This window comes from Asparagus officinalis, chromosome 7 (assembly GCF_001876935.1).
Source record: "Asparagus officinalis chromosome 7, Aspof.V1, whole genome shotgun sequence".
In the NCBI taxonomy this organism is placed as follows: Eukaryota; Viridiplantae; Streptophyta; class Magnoliopsida; order Asparagales; family Asparagaceae; genus Asparagus; species Asparagus officinalis.
In genome coordinates this window covers 77154957-77173504 of record NC_033800.1, presented here as the reverse complement: position 1 = coordinate 77173504, position 18548 = coordinate 77154957, and the positions used below count along the sequence as shown (strand labels likewise).

The following is an 18548-nucleotide window of genomic DNA, read 5'->3' as shown; positions in this document are numbered from 1 at the left end:
TCCCACAAGAGTTAACATGTTCTCCACAAGAGTTAACATGTATCCCACAAGAGTTAACATGTTCTCAACAAGAGTTAACATGTTCTCCACAAGAGTTAACATGTATCCCACAAGAGTTAACATGTTCTCCACAAGAGTTAACATGTTTTCGACAAGAGTTAACATGTATCCCACAAGAGTTAACATGTTATCAACAAGAGTTGACACGTAACCCACAAGAGTTAACATGTTAGCAACGAGACTCAACATATTATCAACAAGACTTAACATGTTATCAACTCTGATATAGTTAACAGCTCTGATATAGAATTTAACAAATCCAAAGATAACATGCTAAATAGCATAAGTTCATACATTAGCATAGATATAGAACAGCCAAATAACGTTACCTTATTCCCGGGAAGAATGCATTTGCCCATTGATCAGGAGAGTAGTTCATAGCAATGTTGTATGCCCTTGGATCCATGTCATATATCTCTTTCATGTACTCATTCCATTCTGCTATTGTGTATTTATAACAAGCACTTTGGAGTAAGTTCCCAAGAACATGAGTGTCCTTCGACTTCATACCCAAGTCCTTAAGCTTTAACCTGAAATTTTCAACAAGATGTAGAACACACCTCGAGTGTAGAGCTTCTGGAAAATACTCTTTTACTGATTCTTTAATTCCTTTGTCCGCATCAGAAATTATAACCAATTGGTGGGGAGGATTGTAAGGGTCAGCCCTCTCATAAAGTATGGACCATAGACCTTGGAGGAACCACTTCCAATTCATCAAATTCTCTTGATCACATATGCAATACGCTAAGGGAAATATACCTTGGTTCCCATCGTATGCTATGGCCGAGAGGAGAATACCTTTATATCGATCCTTCAAAAATGTACCGTCCAAAAATAGAAGGGGTCTGCATCCACTCAAGAAACCTTTGATGCATGCAGCATAACAAACAAAGAGTCTCGAAAACCTCCCCTCATTCTGGTCAACATGTATGTAACTGCCGGGATTTGTCTCTTTTACCATGCGCTCATACCTAGTCGTGTAAGAAGAAACAAACCAACAAGTTAACATGTTATCCGTGTAGCTTAACAAGCGACCAAAAAAAGCTAACACATTATTGGGGTAACTTAACAAAAGTTAACGTGTTATTTACAAGAGTTAACATGTTATTAACAAGAGTTAACATGTTATTTACAAGAGTTAACATGTTAGTCGTGAAACTTAACATGTTATCAATGTTATCAATGAACTTAACAAGGAACATGTTAACTATTTGTTTTAACAAGCAAACTTTGGAACTTAACAAGTTAATAATAAAGCTCAGCATTTACCATCGTAGTTGATCATACGACTCATATATATCCCCGTAAAGCTTCTCCTGTGCTCTCTCTTTCCCCCACCATATCTTACTGTAATCAATTCTAAGGCCGTAGTTTGTGAGGAACTCCTTTTGCACATCAACGGGTCGGATTTCTGGACGGACCTTCAGGAGTGGTTGTAACTGTGTTGCAATGAATTTACGGGATGCCCTTGAACGACCTGTATTTTGCCCGTACTGCCCACAAGTATGTTCATTAACAAACTTCTTGATCGATAGTCTATTTGCATTCTTAACAGGTGAAGCAAACAACATCCATGGGCACTCGTAAGTTTCTTTATATCGGCAATATACACGGATACGTTTTGGTTCGTTCTTTTTAAACTCATAATCAAACATTTTGGCCATAGAATAGTATGTCATCGCCAACCTTAATTCTTCAGCACTTTCAAATTCTTGACCCTCTTCAGTTAATGCATTATGCCACCAACCAGGAATCATTACTGTGTTGTTAATAATGTCATCAGAACGCACTACACTGCTACCACTGGGATTATCAATTGGAATTCTTTCAGAACCATGGTTTGCAGCAGAAGTACTATCAATAAACTTTGGCTTCAGTGTATTCATAATGCTGCACAAATATAATTGGTTTTTCTTAAAATAACAAATAGGACTTGTACTTAAATAATGCAGTACCCTTAAGAGTTAACAAATATGCCCTAAAGCTTAACAACCTTCGGTAGAAAGTTAACATATATCAGTTAAAAGCTAACATTTAACCTGCTCTATGCAATTCATAAGTTTTCAAATAAATTAAGTGTAAATATAACTTACCTTTCAGGTGGTTGCTTCGGGGTGTTCTCACATCTGGAAACATCTACATCTATATTAGCTCGAATATGGATCTCCAGACACCCGATATTACGGTTGTGCTCCACCATACACTCCATATCATCCTCATTCTCGATCTCAAAACTCAGATCAGGGATCCTTTCAGATTTATAAACCATTGATAGCGCATCATAAGGAACCTTCAACCTCTCAGCCACGTCGAACTTAAACTCAAAAAAAGAGGTTGAAGAAGTTACCCTTGAGAACACTGCTCTCTCACCCAAGGAAACCATGCAAATAAGGGGGCTCTCCGCCATAAATGAAGGGGATTTAAGAGGAGTTATGAAGGGCACTTTAGGACAAGTAGGGGGCTGAAGATCGTAAGCCCTAACCGCAAAGATCTGCCCTTTGCACCATAAATACACTCTCTTCAAAGCCGAGTGGGTTAACAGGAGATATAACGGAGGGAGCGCGCCAAAATTTCCCCCCAAAACGGCCATCATCTCGCCTTAAATGCGACGGAGAGGTTTCGCCAGCGATCGGATCTCGTTTTCGAGGCACGGAGTTGAAGGCGGGGGTATTTTAGGGAGGCTGGGTGCAAATACGGGTGTGATAACTGCTTTTAGGGCTCAGTTACAATTTTTTGAAAATTTAAGGGCTTAGCCACATGGGCCAAACTACAGGGGGCTGGGCCACATTGTTTTTTCAAGTTTGGGGCCTTGAAGCAATTTTTCCTTAAATTTATGAGCAAGTAAACAATCACATGGCTAAATAGAGGAGTACAGAAATGCGTAACAGTTTAATTTTTATATTAATTTCTATTTATATATACTAGTATAATGCACACGCTTTGCACGTAAACGTACATGTTTTAAGTTTTAAATTTTTTATTGAATAGTTAAACTATGTGCTAATAAATAAAATTTTATAATAAGATTGCTTTAAAAAATGTATGAATTTATTATTATTATGTAGTTATTGTAATTGAATATTTTTCTTATAATGATTCGCTCAATGCTAACCATTTTTAAATAAGTCTCCTAAATCTAATATTACTCTTAAATAATGTCAATTTTGTAAGTTCTCTTAAACATGCCCTTCCAACTTGAAAGTTGTTAATTTTCTTAATTAACTAAGCTGCATTAATCTTGCTAGATTTTTCCTTATGTTCTCTATATAGTTATAACACACTGCAATAGTTACTTCTCATTATAACTATTTAATAGGGTAAATTACACTAAACCCTTATGAACTTTTAGCCCCTATGAACTTTAAAAATCACACTAAACCCCTATGACTTTTCTATTCAAAGAAAATTGCCAATAACTTTTCAAATTTTACAGATAACCCATATAAATTAGAACCAGAAAATGGCATATAAAAGGCATTTTGAACGTTATTGGAGGTTTGATGTAATTTATCTAAACCATCTTCCTCCCCAAATCCCACCGTACCCCTCAGTGCATGTTTACAATGACTAGCACAAAAAGAATATTAATACGCCATCGGTACAAGAACTAAATGATGAACAAAATTAGGAATAGAAAAATTAAACCAGTACAGTGAATTAAAGACAACAGTGATCATTACATTTGCTCCATGGGAGTCGTCGAGGATGAGGGCGACCTTGCAGGGCTCAGTAGGGCCGAGGAGGGGGAGGAATAGCAGAGATTTTGACGCCATTACGGTGGTGGGTTCAGAGAGAGGAGGAGGGGAGGAAGATGGAGGGGGTTTTTTCGTGTTGTCTTATCGGAAGGGCTTTATGTAAAGGGCGTATTTTCACTTTGGTGCTCCAAAGTTTACTCTTTTGTCAATTTGATACCCCAAAAGTACGAACACTTGGATACTTCGAAGTTCAATCAATCTCATCTCAGTTTGATACTCTCCTCCACCGGATTTCTTTAGACTTTTCTGCATTAATCTTGTTAGCTTTTTCCTTGATGTTTAATATATAATAAACTTAATATCTTTAACATATTGCAGTAATTACTTCTTATTATAATTATTTAATAGGGTAAATTATATAAACCCTTATGAACTTTTAGCCCCTACAAACTTTCAAAATCACATTAAACCCCTAATTACTTTTCTGTTTCAAAGAAAATCCCCCAATAACTTTCTAAAATTTGCAAATAACCCCTATGAATTAGAATCCAAAAATAGCATAAAAAGGCATTTTAAAAGTTGTTAGAGATTTGATGTAATTTATCTAAAAGATATTGGGGGCTTTCTACAAAAGTTATTAGGGGTTTAGTGTGATTTTGAAAGTTCATAGGGTCTATTTATAGTAAAATGCTAAAAGTTCATAGGGGTTTACTATAAGGGAAAAATGTGTACAGGCCTCAAAAGCAGAAACTTCATGTGACGAGGCCCCTCATAGTTTTTTCCATGTGAATCAGCCCCTTGATGTGTGATACTTTGTACTGTAGCACTTTTTTTATTAATTATTACATGTCAGCTAAGCTAAATTCCCCAAATTATCCTTATCCTCTCTCCTTAATCCCTCAGACCCAACACTCATATCCTCTCTCTCTCTCTATCATCTCCTCTCTCTCTCTCTCTCTCTCATCTCTCTCTCTCTCTCACTACTCTCTCTAAAACTAAGAGCTTTCTCAAGCTCGTCACCCTGGCCCTCGCCCTCCTCGCCGTTGCATCCTCCGTTCAGGTCCCCAAGGCTCCCATTGAGTTCACTGCCGCCTCCCCTCCCCTCCTCCACCCGTCCTCGTCGCCATAGATCGTCGCCACTCCCCCGCTGTAGATCGCCACCGCAGAGCTTGAGAAAAACGCTCGAAAAGCTCGGGCAATTAAAGACTGTTGAGGAGTGCAGGGAGATGATCCGAAGGTATGATGTTAATGAAGATGGTGTTTTATGCTTTGATGAATTTAAGAAGATGATGCTACGAGAGTAGGTTGGTTTTTGAGATTGATCTTTACCGTAAATGATGATGATGTTGTGCCCCGTTGAGATTTAAACATTACTTTTTCTTTTTTTTATTTGAGATGACTTTGATCAATTGAGGGTTCATGTTGACAATATATCTACGTTTTTAATTTCTCACATGACTGTGGATTTATCCTTATGAGCTTCTGTATTTGTAAATTATGACCGATTCTGTTGTGGATATTTTTTTAGTCACCAGGCCGAGATGCACAGAGCATTAATCCATTAGCTAGAAGAAGAAAAGAATTTTTTTTTTGACCAACTATAAATAAATGAACGATTTAATTATAAAAAATAGTCAAAAGTTGTCCCTATTTTTCCACTTTCACGAGACATCCACGCCTTTTTAGAGGAAGCTGAATTTGCAATAAACCTAATGCGTGCAATCTTTTTGTATTTTAATATAAAATAGACCACTTTTAAAACTTAATTAGCAAAATAGGCTGAAAAAATATTTAATTACTAAAAATCATTGTAAGCTGGGACGGTAGTTATAAATCGTTGTTATAAATGAGGATACAATCATGTTTTTATAAATCATTGTTATAAATGAGGATACAATCATGTTTTTATAAATCATTGTTAATTATATTTGATAATAGTTATACCTAATGATATGTTATTTCTAGATGCTATCGTGGTAGTTCTAGTAGCCCTCGAGTTAGTTCTAGCTGCTACAATTGTTAATTCTGGCTACTAAGTTAGTTCTAACCGCTATTTGTTATTTTTGCTTCTACATTAGTTCTAGCTTCTATTACCCTAGTTCTAACTTGTATACAGCCAGTTCTAGCCCACACATTGCTAGTTCTAAACCCAGCCAGCGTTTTTTACCTTCACATTTGTTAATTCATGCTTCTACGTTAGTTCTAGCTTCTATTACCCTAGTTCTAGCTTGTATACAGCCAGTTCTAGCCCACATCTTGCTAGTTCTAAACCCAACAAGGATTTTTTACATACACACTTGTTAGTTCTAGCTTCTATTACATAGATAGATATAGATTAAATACCTCAATCCTCTTTTATAGTTGTATAGATAGACATAGATAGATATAGATTAAATGGAAGGAGTGAGCACTAGAGATCTTACTAAATGATAGCGAATAAAAAAGAAAAAGTAAATTAATATGAACAAGGAAAAAAATTATTAAGATGACTTGATAAAGATCTATGGGTTTTTGAGATATTGGTGGCCCAAATCTCATCTCGTCCATTTTTAAAAAAGTCTCAAAATCTTTGAAGTATGAAATAAGTATTTTAAAAATTATCAGTTACCTTGGATATGTTTGTCAACTTCACATTTATCTGGTTAAGACCTTAACCAGGCTAGGATTGAACCAAGATAGATGTGGTCCAAAGCTAGATAACAACCTCTTTTTTGAATTAAGAAAAATTAGTTCAATCTTGCACAAGTTTTTGCCAAGCACATTATAAATCCTTATCTAAGTTAATGTCTTTATCCAAGTTAATGAAGGAGTTGCCAAAAAAAGCCTTAGGGCCTGTTTGGATTTGCAGGGGTGAAGGGAAGTTAACGGAAACTGAGTGAAGGGAAGGGAAGGGAAAGGAAGGGAAGGGAAGGGAGTTCCCTTCCCCTTGGTTACACCCCAATTTGGGGGTAACAATTTTTATACTATTAGGGGGTGAATGGAGGTGAATGGAGGTGAATTAACTTCACCTCCTAAGTGTTCCCAAATAAGGTGAATGGAGGTGAATGGTTCCCCTAACTTCCCTTCACCCTCATTCACCTCAATCCAAACAAGCCCTTAGGTTAATCAAGATATGTCAAAACGTCACTCTAATCCAAAATAAAACTATTGATGGTTATTTTCTATTTTGCATAATATCTTGATTTAAAATCCAAAAACAAAAGTTTGCCCTGCACATATTAGAACTTGCACATTGAATATAAAATTTGCATTTAAAAGCATATAATCTAGAATTGAGATTACCATTATCTTCATGGTTGGGACACAATTTCGAATTTTATCCTTTTAAAAAATAATCACCAAAATCAATCTATTCCCAAAATATTTATCAAAATAGACATAATTTCTACCACGCTGGTTGAAACTAGGTTGATTTTGATAAATATTTTGGAAAATAGGTTGATTACAAAAAAAAAAAAATCGTAAAGCCTATGGGATTGGGAATCCCATAGAGCTTAATATACAATTTAGCTCTACGAGATTGTCAATCCCATATAATTCATAAACTAAAAAAAATCGACCTAGTTTTGCTGATGCCACTAAAACTAGATTGATTTTGATAAATATTTTATAAATAAGTCGAAATTAATAACTTTTTTCAAAAGGTCTATTCCAAAAATTTGTCCTCACCGTTGAGTATTAAAAAAAATTTAACTACAGTTACTATTGGAATTAAATTAGCATGTTTAAACTAGAGAAACTGAGAAACTAATTGGAAGTAACCAACTACAAATTCTGGGTGAATTGAATTCTCAAACAAGATGAGATTTAATAGAGTACTGTCTAAAAATACCGAAGATAGAAAACAAAATAATGTCATATTCAAAGTGGAATCCTCGTCAAAACCCATGGAGTTTTTGTCATGAAAGAAAACAGAAAATGACCAACTTGCCTCCACCTACATTTAATAACGACGTTACTTATTTCCATGCTTTTGCCGTAATCGAGGCAAAAAGTAAACAAAAAGTTTTTTTGATTAGTCCTTTAAATCAGCAATATCTGAAATTAGTCTCCTCATTCCAAAACAGGGAAAAAAGGCTCCTCATTATAGGAGATTAATTGGATTATTAGACATCACATTTATTTCATAATTGGACGCATACAACTTTTATAGTTACTTGAATGACCGATCATATAATTGCATACTAATTGTATCTTTAATCAATTCTAGTGCGCTTCGTCAACTTTTTATTACGGAATTTGTAACGTAGCGTAAAAAACTTAACCATTTGACATAACAGATTTATTTCTATGCGCAACGTCTTAATCACTTATGAAAATAAAATTTTGTGACACAATCGAGCAACTTATATTGTGTAAATATATTACATTTTGATATTTTGTTCCTAAAATTTTTGGCTGGTCATCCAAGCAATTAAAACATAAACATGAACATCCAATTACAAGATAAATACAATTGTATCTTGCTCATATCATGTTTCATTTCAAACAACTCATGAGAATTGGATTCAGATCATCTCTGCTATAAAAAAATATACTAACAACTATTTTAGTTATAATCATTGATTACTAAACATACAATTGTGATTTATTTTCTTTAGCGTAAAATAATAATGAGCTTAACTTTTGTGGATATGGTGATTAATATGTTTGCAATGGTTTGCAATGAATCACAGACATTCACAAATTTCTATTATGCAATCAATGGTTTAAATTAGGGTTGCTTTTACCAAACCCCTCCTAACTTTGATGCGTTGCACATGACCCCTAAAAATTATTTATCTCACATAACCACTCTAATCATTGGGATGTCTAATAAAGCTTCCCTGAATTTTTCCCATCAAACTCTCTACATGTAATTTATAAGTAACTAATTTTTTTAAAAGAAAAACAATTCAAAACTTAGGGAAGAGGTATACATTTCTAGGAACTGACAAATGATGAAGTTTGATATTTTACCCTCAAGAATATTTTAGTTATTTATAGATTACATTCAAAGAAGCGAGGTGAGATAAGACTAAAGTATAGAAGGTTTTGTGAGACACTTTATAGTTTAACCTCATAGTTTAGGGGTTATATGAGATAAATAAAATTTAAGTGGTTTATGTAAAATTAACCAATCCATTGTTTCTGGTGGGGAAAACTGGGGTACCAAATAGCAATTCCTAGGAGTTTGAGGGAATAGTTTCAAATATTAAAAGAAATGGACTAATACCTAAAAAACCCAAAATAGGGGGAAAACTTACGAACAACACTTTAAAAATGCTCCGCCTCCGGCAGCTTCCAGTCTCACTCAACCCCTTCCCCTTCGTCACGAAACCTGCTCCCCATCTCTTCATCTCTCGAAACCCTAAAAATCCCACCTTTGCCACATTTTCCATGGCGCCAATTCCTCAGCCTCCGGTAGCGAAGAAGGTGAAGCACGAGATGGAGCTCTTCGGCGACGTCAGGATCGACAACTACTACTGGCTCCGCGACGATTCGCGAACTAATCCCGAGGTGATCGCTCATCTGAAGGCGGAGAACGAGTACGCCGACTTCATGATGGCTGGTGAACTCTTGATCCTGTCGCCATTGGCGATCTTAGAATATGTGGGATCTTGATGTAGATACTACTGCAGAAGAAAGATCTTTGACATTGAACTATGAGTTATAATTTAGAATGAGTTTGAGCTAGGTTACTATTAATAGAATTGGAAATGCGGATTCTAACTATTCATATCTAAAATTTGGAGTTCGAAATTGAAAATCCGTACCATTAGGGGTGATCTCTATCTATAATTTTTTTTGAAGCGTTTCAACATGTTTTATCCATGTATCTTATGTTGTCAAAATCGAAGTTTCAGAATTTCCATGAAGTTGCTTAATTTTTTGCCCCGTGATATATGATGTCAAAACACGTGGAAATAATTGGATTTCTGGTTGCAATTTTGGAAATTTATAATTTAAATTTGAGTTGGCAGTCTCCACATTCTGGATACTATTACTAATAGTATCGCTCAGCTTTCTTACAAAGTTAATAAATGCTTCGGATACTAGTAAGAGAATTCTAGCCAAATCATTAGAGATGTAATATACGATTTCTTAGTAGAATTGAACTGTAATAGTAATACTAGTTGATCAGTTAGCTCAATGTGGTCTCAGTTATGTACATCAACAAAAAAGAAGATTTTTGTTAATAATCGAAGAATCAAGCTGAGATTCCTCATGAGTTCTTTCATGTCATAGACTGCACAGATTATATTGATAGATAGCCCAATGCAATTTTACTTATATACATGAACAAAATAGAATTTTGGTTAGTTTTGTAGGAACTAAGGTGGAGGTTCCTAGAACATGGGGTCTTTTGGACATAGGATTAGATAGATACAACGCAGTATCATGGGGGTTTTATCAGTTTGGGGTTACTTTAGTGGCCAAAATGTCTATCCTTACTTCTTTATAATAGCTTTGAAGTTTTTTAAGTTAAGAGTTTCATGATTGTCTATGGTCATGTTCGTTTCATATGATTGAATCGCCAAATGCTTATATCAATTCAATGCCATTGTTTTCAGGTGTGAAACATGTTGAGGATGATATAAATGCTGAGATAAGAGGGAGAATTAAAGAAGATGACATTTCTGCTCCTGCAAGGAAAGGGCAATATTACTACTATAATAGAACTTTGGAAGGGAAGGAATATGTTCAGCATTGCAGGAGGCTTATCACCAAAGAAGGTCCTGCTTCTGTGCACGATGTTATGAGTACTGGACCTGAAGCACCTGAAGAGCATGTTATCTTAGATGAGAATGTTAAGGCTCAAGATTACGAATATTATAGCATCGGCGCTTTTAAAGTACATTTTCTATAGTCTTTTAAGAGAACTCTTAAATTATGCATCTACCGACTTGTTATTATTATTATTATTATTATTATTTTGACTGAGTGTATGGTGAATTTGTGTTTTTTAGGTCAGTCCAAACAATAAGCTTGTAGCATATGCAGAGGACACCAAAGGCAATGAAATTTACACTATCTATGTCATTGATGCTGAAAGTGGGATTCCTGTTGGAAAGCCTATAGTAGGTTCTCTAACATCGGAACTTGAGTGGGCTGGCAATGATGCACTGGCATATGTGACGATGGATGCCATCCTTCGACCTGACAAGGTTCTTGACTACTCCATTGTTATTATTAGTAGTATTTCCAAAGTTTTGCATTCATTCAAAGGCACTTATTTTTATGTTACATCAATTTTTTTGCTTCATTTATAGTCATTGGCTTTTTGATTACGTACTTGCTACATCTTTCTGGATCTATCTCCACACCTTGAGCCGCTTCATATACGTTCCCATTCTGATTGTATAATGCTTAGTTCATATTGTCCAATTCTGTCCAGAATTAGCTCAAAGCTAACAAGATGGATGATGAAGCCGTTTTGCAAAGTTGACGAATAAATGTATAGTCCATTTCAATGTTTTAGAAAGTGCTAGGCGTTTCTAGGCTCGAGACCTAGCGCCTAGCGCCTAGGTGCCTAGGCGGATGCTTAAGCGGCACATAGAATTTTTTAATATCGAGAGAGGAAGGATCGTTTTTGAATATTCAAATCATACCCTCACTGTTTTACTTGAGATATACTTGGACATAGAGTTTTGATCTCTGGTATATTTTAACCTGGCTAACTTTCTTCAACCATTATTATGTTTAAGCGATCAACGTACCTCCTAACATTTTATAGTCCGCGTAAGCAACATGTTCTCCCCTAGGCACTCCCAATACTTAGACGGGCGGCCTAGATACTGCTTAGGTTTAAGCAGCCGCCCAGGCGGCCACCTAGACCTTTTTTTTTATTTAAATAATGGCTCATTTTGTTTAGAGAAAATAATTATCATCGCTTTATGATCTATGTTAAATAGACAAAGAATAATTAGTCTAAACATTAGTGTAACTGAAATAGAATGTTTGGCGAGTGGAAGATGCTAAAATATAGGTGAATTATAGTGGTAGGCATCAAGGCAGGTGTAGTGTTTGTTCTTCATATCTTCTGGGTTTTGTTTCAAACATATTCAAAACGTAAAAGGTAAATTGAAGTAGATCATGTCCATCACAAGAGCATTTCTGTCTCAGTTGCTTATTAACTATATTTTTTTGATGACAAGCTCCATGTTCCCTTATGGCCACCATCTTGCAGCATATCATTAAAAGGATCCTTTCAATTGTTTAGGCGCTGGGTAATCTATAATACAATGTTGAAAATAGCGATAACGCATAGCGTAACACTTACCTCCGGTTAAGTTACAATAGCGATAACGCATAGCGTAACGTAAGTTAAATAATTTCTTCTTATTTAAATAATTTATAGATATATAACATTCAAAATAAAAAAAATATGAATAATCATCGCAATTCTCAATTTCACAAATCAATATATCATCAAAAAAAAAAAAATCATTCTCACTCTCATTTTACTTATCAATATTTCACATATCAATAGCTACAGTATTTAATTTTCATAGACTTACACCAAGTTACAACCTAAATATAGTTAATTTTTTACTGGTAATTAACTTAATTTATCTATAGTAAAATAGTTACAGTAATTAAGATAACAAATTAATAGTGTTTAACTATTCCGCTTCAATTATTATTTTTACTGCAAAAAGCTACAGTAAAAAAAGGAAAAAAGGACCGACAGTTCCCAGTTAATTTACCTACAAAGAAAAGAATAAAAAAAAGCTGAAGCCTGGAACCTTCTCGTTGAGGAGAGAAAAAGAAAGAAGGCTAGAAACGAAAGAAAAAACAAAGAGAAAGGAAAAAAAGAAAAACAAAACTGGAAAACAAAACAAAGAGAGAAATAAACTAACCTTGAGCTGCGATCTCCGTCGTCTTTGTGGCTGCCCGTCGTCGTCTTCGTGGCCGATCGCTGTCGTCTTCGTGGAGTTGAGGATGCAGACAACTTTCGGAGGAAAGGTAAGTGATCGACAACCCTAGCTTGATTTACTTCTCTCTGTTTTTTTTTCTCTTTTTGATTTTGGGGTGAAGTGTTGGAAGCCGATTTGAACCCAAATCCTATTTCTTGCGGACCTGGGCATGAGGAGATCGCATTGCTCTTGGCCATTAATCAAATTAATCAAATAACCTAGGTTACATTACGCTACAGAGAAATGCTACGTAACGTGCGCTATGCCCAAAATAGCGCACATTATTTGGTATTTGCGCTATTTTGAAACGCCACGTTGCGTTAGGTCATCGCTACGTTACGTTAAACGCTATTTTACGCCACGAAACGCGTTATTTTCAACATTGCTATAATAAGTCCTTAAGAAAGTTCGCCTACCATTAACAAATTCTTCACTTTGTTTAAAAGCTGAGTATTGAGAAAGAAAAGTAAAATTATGACTGCTTAACATTTCAGGGGTATATTAATTATTAAACCTATATAGAGGTCAAACTTTCTAGTCTTTAATTTCGTGGCGGACCATAATTCCTAATAGGTTAAGAAAATAAGGGTAAGTTAGAATAAATAAGTATTAAATGTGAGGTTACTTGGTGTTTTGATCTTGAAATATTAAGAAAACTGTTGTTGCATACAATGAGCCGAAAGATATAAGATGGACTTTCAATGCATGAATGCTTCAACAAACAGATTGTAAGAAATAAATCTAAAGCTAATAGAATGCATAACAACATGATGTTTAGCCCTATGAATAGCTGCCAAGATACGGCCAGAGGCAAGGAAACTCTGCCAAAAGAAAGTCTTTTCATACATCCTAGAAGCATTATCTTGTTGGTTAATCTTGTGCATCCATTTGTCAGTTGGTGGGCAGGCGGACGGGCTAGTAGACATGCTGATGTGATGTGAGTGGGTGTGGGCATGAGCATAGTATAGGTGTGAGCATTGACATGTGCATGTACAGGTTCATGTTCATGCATGCAAGCATGCTGGGACGCGTGCATGCAAGTGTGAGTCTTTGACCTCCCATAACCCAACCCCAGTGGCCAATCTTCTAGTTTATTAATTTACACTCATGCAACCAACAAGCATGCATGATAAGGAAGGAAAAATATAATATATGAAACAAATCAATAAGTTGGAATGCACTAACTTTTCAACAGATTGATAGTCATTACCATGGTTATGCAGTTCTTTAGATACTGTAGCTCCTTTGGGTGGACAGTTTGGATAAGAACAGTGGAAATCAATGGATGTGAAAGTTAGGAGTGGACAAGTCAAAAGTCCTAATTTAGGATCTGCTAGAATTATGTGACCAAAATGAACCTATCCGAGGCAAATGAAAAGGATAATATGCCCACTAATTTTACGTAGGAGGGGTCCCATACTAGAAAATTAGAAATGAAGAAATAAATTGATTCCTGACGAATTTTAGGATATCCATTTTATTGTTGCAGGTCAAACAATGTGCTGGTTTCAGAAGTTATGGTGATTTTATAGATCTCTGTTGGCAATCAATTCGGTATTACATAACTCAGACAATCATTTTATGTGAGATATGTCAACTGTTAGGTCTGAGAGCTTTGTTTGTGATGATGTCAGTAAGGGAATCACATATGAACTTTTTTGGATAAGTTTACATTGCTGCTCATCTTGAGTTTCCTTATTGTTAACCTGAAGTTATGTCCAAGATAACATAACGCATTAGACTAGAGTGATCCTTCTACAGTTGTTTTGACTGATTCTTTACACTATGCTGACTTTTGTATCGCTTGAGATATTCTTCATAATTGCTGATATTATCTGTGAAGCTCAATTGAGATATGAGATACTGAATTTTCATTTTATATATCTTATAATCTTTTCCTTCACAGGTATGGTTACACAAACTGACATCTGACCAGTCAAGTGATAAATGCCTCTATCATGAAGAGGATGAAATGTTTTCTCTTGATCTTTATGCTTCTGAAAGCAAGCAGTACCTATTTGTGGGATCTGAAAGTAAAAATACAAGGTTTATATTCTACCTAAACATTTCTAAGCAAGCGGATAAGCTTCTGACTTTGACTCCGCGTGTTTATGGCGTTGATACTTCGGCTAGCCATCGGGGGAACCATTTTTATATTAAAAGGAGGAGCAATGAGTTTTACAATTCAGAATTGGTTGCTTGTCATGTGGACAATATACCACAAACAACAGTTATTCTCCCTCACAGGGATAGGTAAATATCAAACAGTCTGGATTGCATTATCTTTTAAAGAGTGCAATTACTTCGTTAGGAAATTGTATTGTGATTTCTTTAAAAATAATTTCTTATATACAGTAAATATGAACTACTCATCAAGAGAATGTTCCATCAATCTTGTTGATAAATGTGCTGTTCATGAGTCTTTTGATGTTGTGCATTGTGCTAAAGCTATTTCCAAAATTATATCTCAACATTTTGTTAGATATCATAAGGGTATGATTTACCTAATATTTCTTTGATGTAATATATTTGTTAATTTGGAAAAGAATTTTTTTATCTTTGTCTCTTGTTTTCTGATCTTGGGTACAAAGCAGTTTTTGTTGAGTAGTTTAACTATTCTCCTTTGTCAAAGTAACTTAACCAATTAGTATTTTCCTCTTAATATAAAACCTATTCTTGTGATCATATTCAGGGTTTACCCATTGAGTGTTCATTTTGGAGATCATAATCCGGAGATGTTACTTAATGCCATAAACGCAATACTTCTTTAAAAAAATGTGAAGAGCACCTGCATTTGTGAAGAAAAGTATATTATCTTCGATGTTTCTTTTATATTTATGGTTTCATCTTTTTGGTTTCTCTTTGCAGTTTTTAACCATGTGATTTGTCTTGTGACTTACTCCTGCCCCAGCCTTCACCGAAATCCAACCCACTAACCCATCCGCCCACAACTTAAAAAGAGAAGGAAAGGAAACGTATGCACACGCATGATGATGCCCAGAGTCCCAACCCTGATTGCTGCATTGATTGCCTGATTACAGGATTAGAGGATGAATCAACTCCTGTTCAGCCTTCAAGTTAATAATAGTGGATATTCTGAAATTCAACGTTCAGCCTTCAAGTTAATAATCGTGGATATTCTGAAATTCAACGTTAAGGAGATGGAATTGATAGGTGATATATAATTTGAGCCACGTGAGAGAAAGATCCGAGGCTTTGTTATGCTACAACATTAGAAGTTAGCAAGCAGAGTGTTGTTTTATATGCTCCTTCTTCGATTTCTTCTACATCTTTTCACCACTAATTTCTCTTGATTCTATCTTCTTTGTTATCGCTTTTCACTAACCTGGATTTTTAACATGTTGTAAGCTCCTTTGTGCTGTGCACAAACAAGAGATTAGATTCGAGGGCATGGTGTAGCTTGATAGCACAATGCCATCACACATGGTATAAAGTCATATAACCCCCATGCTTCTCTTCTAGGCTCTTCTCATGCTTTACTAGTTGAACTTTTATCTGCCAACAGTTGATTAATTTAAGGTAGATGATATATCTCTTTCTATGATTTCTAGAATGCCTACGACAATTTGCTATTTTCCCTGAATTCTGGAATTCTATATCATCTTTTGTGCAGTAGCTGTAAGTCTGTAACTCTTGCTATTAGTTCTTCACTTAATGTCTGACTGTAGCGTTTTAGTCAAAATAGTCATGAAGTTCAACTTTTATTACTCCAATTTAGGTTTGTTCACTAAAAGGTAGTAAAAGCATTTCTCTAGAGATATGTATGTCCCTGTCAAAAGTTGCTTTTGAAATTTGGCATAATCAAGGTTTAGTGTAGTTATTTTGCAGTCTTATTTTTCTATCTTTAGTTCCATTACTTGTTTGTGTTATTTTCTGATTATGTGTATCTTCTTATATGTTTTTATGGTACCTGGTACGTTTGTACTCTGCATTCCCTATTTTATAGGACAGCTTTATTTGATACTAATTGAGTCTTTTACTTTAAAATAGCTGATAGAATTTTTCTCCGTGAGGTGTCATATATAGTGGATGTTAGCACAGGCATGTGATCTTATTCACTATTTTTGCATCCAAGTCTTAATGGTTTGAAACCCTTTTCTCAGTGTGAAGATTCAGAATTTCCAGCTTTTCAGTGATCATATTGCTATATGTGAGCGAGAAGATGGTTTACCTAAATTGACTGTGTATCGCCTTCCAGCCAATGGAGAAGCAATTGGACGCCTTGAAGGTGGCCGGAAAATTAGCTTTATTGATCCAATATACTCAGCAGACCTTAAAGAATCACAGTTCTCTTCAAGTATTGTACGATTTTCGTATAGTTCCATGAAAACACCACCTTCTGTGTATGACTATGACATGGACACAGGTGTTTCAGTTCTAAAAAAGATTGAGACAGTAAGTACTTTGATTGCCCTCTAATTTGTGAGATAGAAGAATACTTTCTGACATGAAAGTTTGGTTGAGGATTTGGGTGCATGGTAGTATTTAGCTCATGATGTCTTTTCTTTCTTTCCTTTTTTCTGAGCCTACCCATTGATACGGTGAATATTCCAGTAGAATATATCTTTGTGGTTAATGATTTAAGACAAGAAAACATCACCCATATCATCTTTTTTCAGCCTTAGTATCTTTCTATCCCTGAAAATTTTATTCCCATCATTTTTGTTAATGTTCACTATATAAACATGTTTTCTTGATATTTTTGCTTCAACATTTCAAACCTTATGATTGTAATTCTGTGCAGAATAGTATCAATATGTTAATGTGTAGCTGTCGTCTAAGAATAAGAACAGTGGACTAGACTTTGGTGCTTTTTCTTTCAGTGTCATAGCTCTTCATGATCAGCTTCAATGTAAAAATTTGTTATGCTTAACTGTCACTTCTACTTGTATTAAATCTCTTCTTTCTAGAAAAAAGATATAGTCTAAGGAATGAAATTCATGACATGGTTTCGTGGTCCAATTTGCTAAAAGTTTGAAGTGTTTAGATTATGCTGATTCAAGTTAAGAAGAGTATAAGTTACTCAATAAGTTTTTATATCAGATATGGTCATATGGATAAGAATCTGACGCGAGTCTCAAACGGAGGAGTATGATAAAAGTAATCAAATAGAATATGAAAGGGGAACAGATAGAAGAGATAGGTTGCATATCAGTATGCTGAGAAAATATAGTTTTCCATTCTGGATGGCTTTGCTATTATTACATAAATAGGTAGAAGACAAAAAGGTAGAGGTAAGCAAGATTACTCAATTAATTGTATCTTATATGCAAAGTTGAACATTGCTCAACCATATAACTAATACAGTCAAAACCTATTAGAGAAGTGACTAATTAGTATTAGTCTATTAGTTTAGCTGCTCATAAAAAGTCTATACAATTACATTTTGTTTGCTTTTGTATAAATAATACATGACTTCACTCTCTGGGACTGAGGCGCTTTTCAAACATGACATGGTATTGAGCATGTTATGTTTCCAGAATTAAAACTCTAACTCTAACCCCCTCCATCCTACTGCCACCTGGCCCTGTCCTGTTCCTACCTTGCTGCGACCCTGCATCCTCCCCACCTTGCTGCTACCTCCCCCCACCCTGCATCTTCAGTGCCCATCCCCTCCCTATTGATACCCTGATAGATCCTACTATTCGCTTTGATGAGAATTTAGGGAGATGGTTTAGCTGATCCTGGGATATCTCATAAATTAATTGAGAAGCTTATTTATTTAAAGGAGATTCATCCCAGTATTACTTACGGTGTAGGGTTTTTTAAGTGCATGAAGGCTCCACACATTTTATTAATAAGTGTAGTCTATTGTATTCTAGAGTATCTTAAAGGTGCCGAGAGTCTCAGTTCTAATCCCTCGACTCAACTG

General features: G+C 35.3%; 2 protein-coding genes across 2 annotated transcripts in view; one reads left to right on the top strand and one right to left on the bottom strand.

Moving 5' to 3' along the window:
* Positions 386-3833, bottom strand: LOC109847396. The gene is made up of 4 exons (XM_020416628.1): positions 3741-3833; positions 2154-2551; positions 1330-1950; positions 386-1031 (listed from the first exon to the last, which is right to left on the bottom strand). Exons 1-4 carry the CDS (start codon positions 3831-3833, stop codon positions 386-388), a joined length of 1758 nt encoding a protein of 585 aa, XP_020272217.1.
* The window catches only part of LOC109848173 (protease 2), a 29792-nt gene continuing 20250 nt past the window's right edge, over positions 9007-18548 (top strand). The window contains exons 1-5 of the mRNA XM_020417548.1: positions 9007-9306; positions 10310-10590; positions 10706-10903; positions 14562-14908; positions 16780-17071. Of these exons, the coding sequence (XP_020273137.1) occupies positions 9018-9306; positions 10310-10590; positions 10706-10903; positions 14562-14908; positions 16780-17071 (1407 nt within the window). The 5' untranslated portion in view covers positions 9007-9017. The remainder of the gene's footprint in view (positions 9307-10309; positions 10591-10705; positions 10904-14561; positions 14909-16779; positions 17072-18548) is intronic.

Excerpts from the sequence above, each read along its gene's own strand:
- LOC109847396 (XM_020416628.1), bottom strand. The coding sequence starts at position 3,833 with ATGGCGTCAAAATCTCTGCTATTCCTCCCCCTCCTCGGCCCTACTGAG. Across the intron at positions 2,552-3,740 it reads ACGACTCCCATGGAGCAAAT|ATCTTTGCGGTTAGGGCTTA; the intron begins GTAATGATCACT and ends TGCAAAGGGCAG. Across the intron at positions 1,951-2,153 it reads CCGAAGCAACCACCTGAAAG|CATTATGAATACACTGAAGC; the intron begins GTAAGTTATATT and ends ATATTTGTGCAG.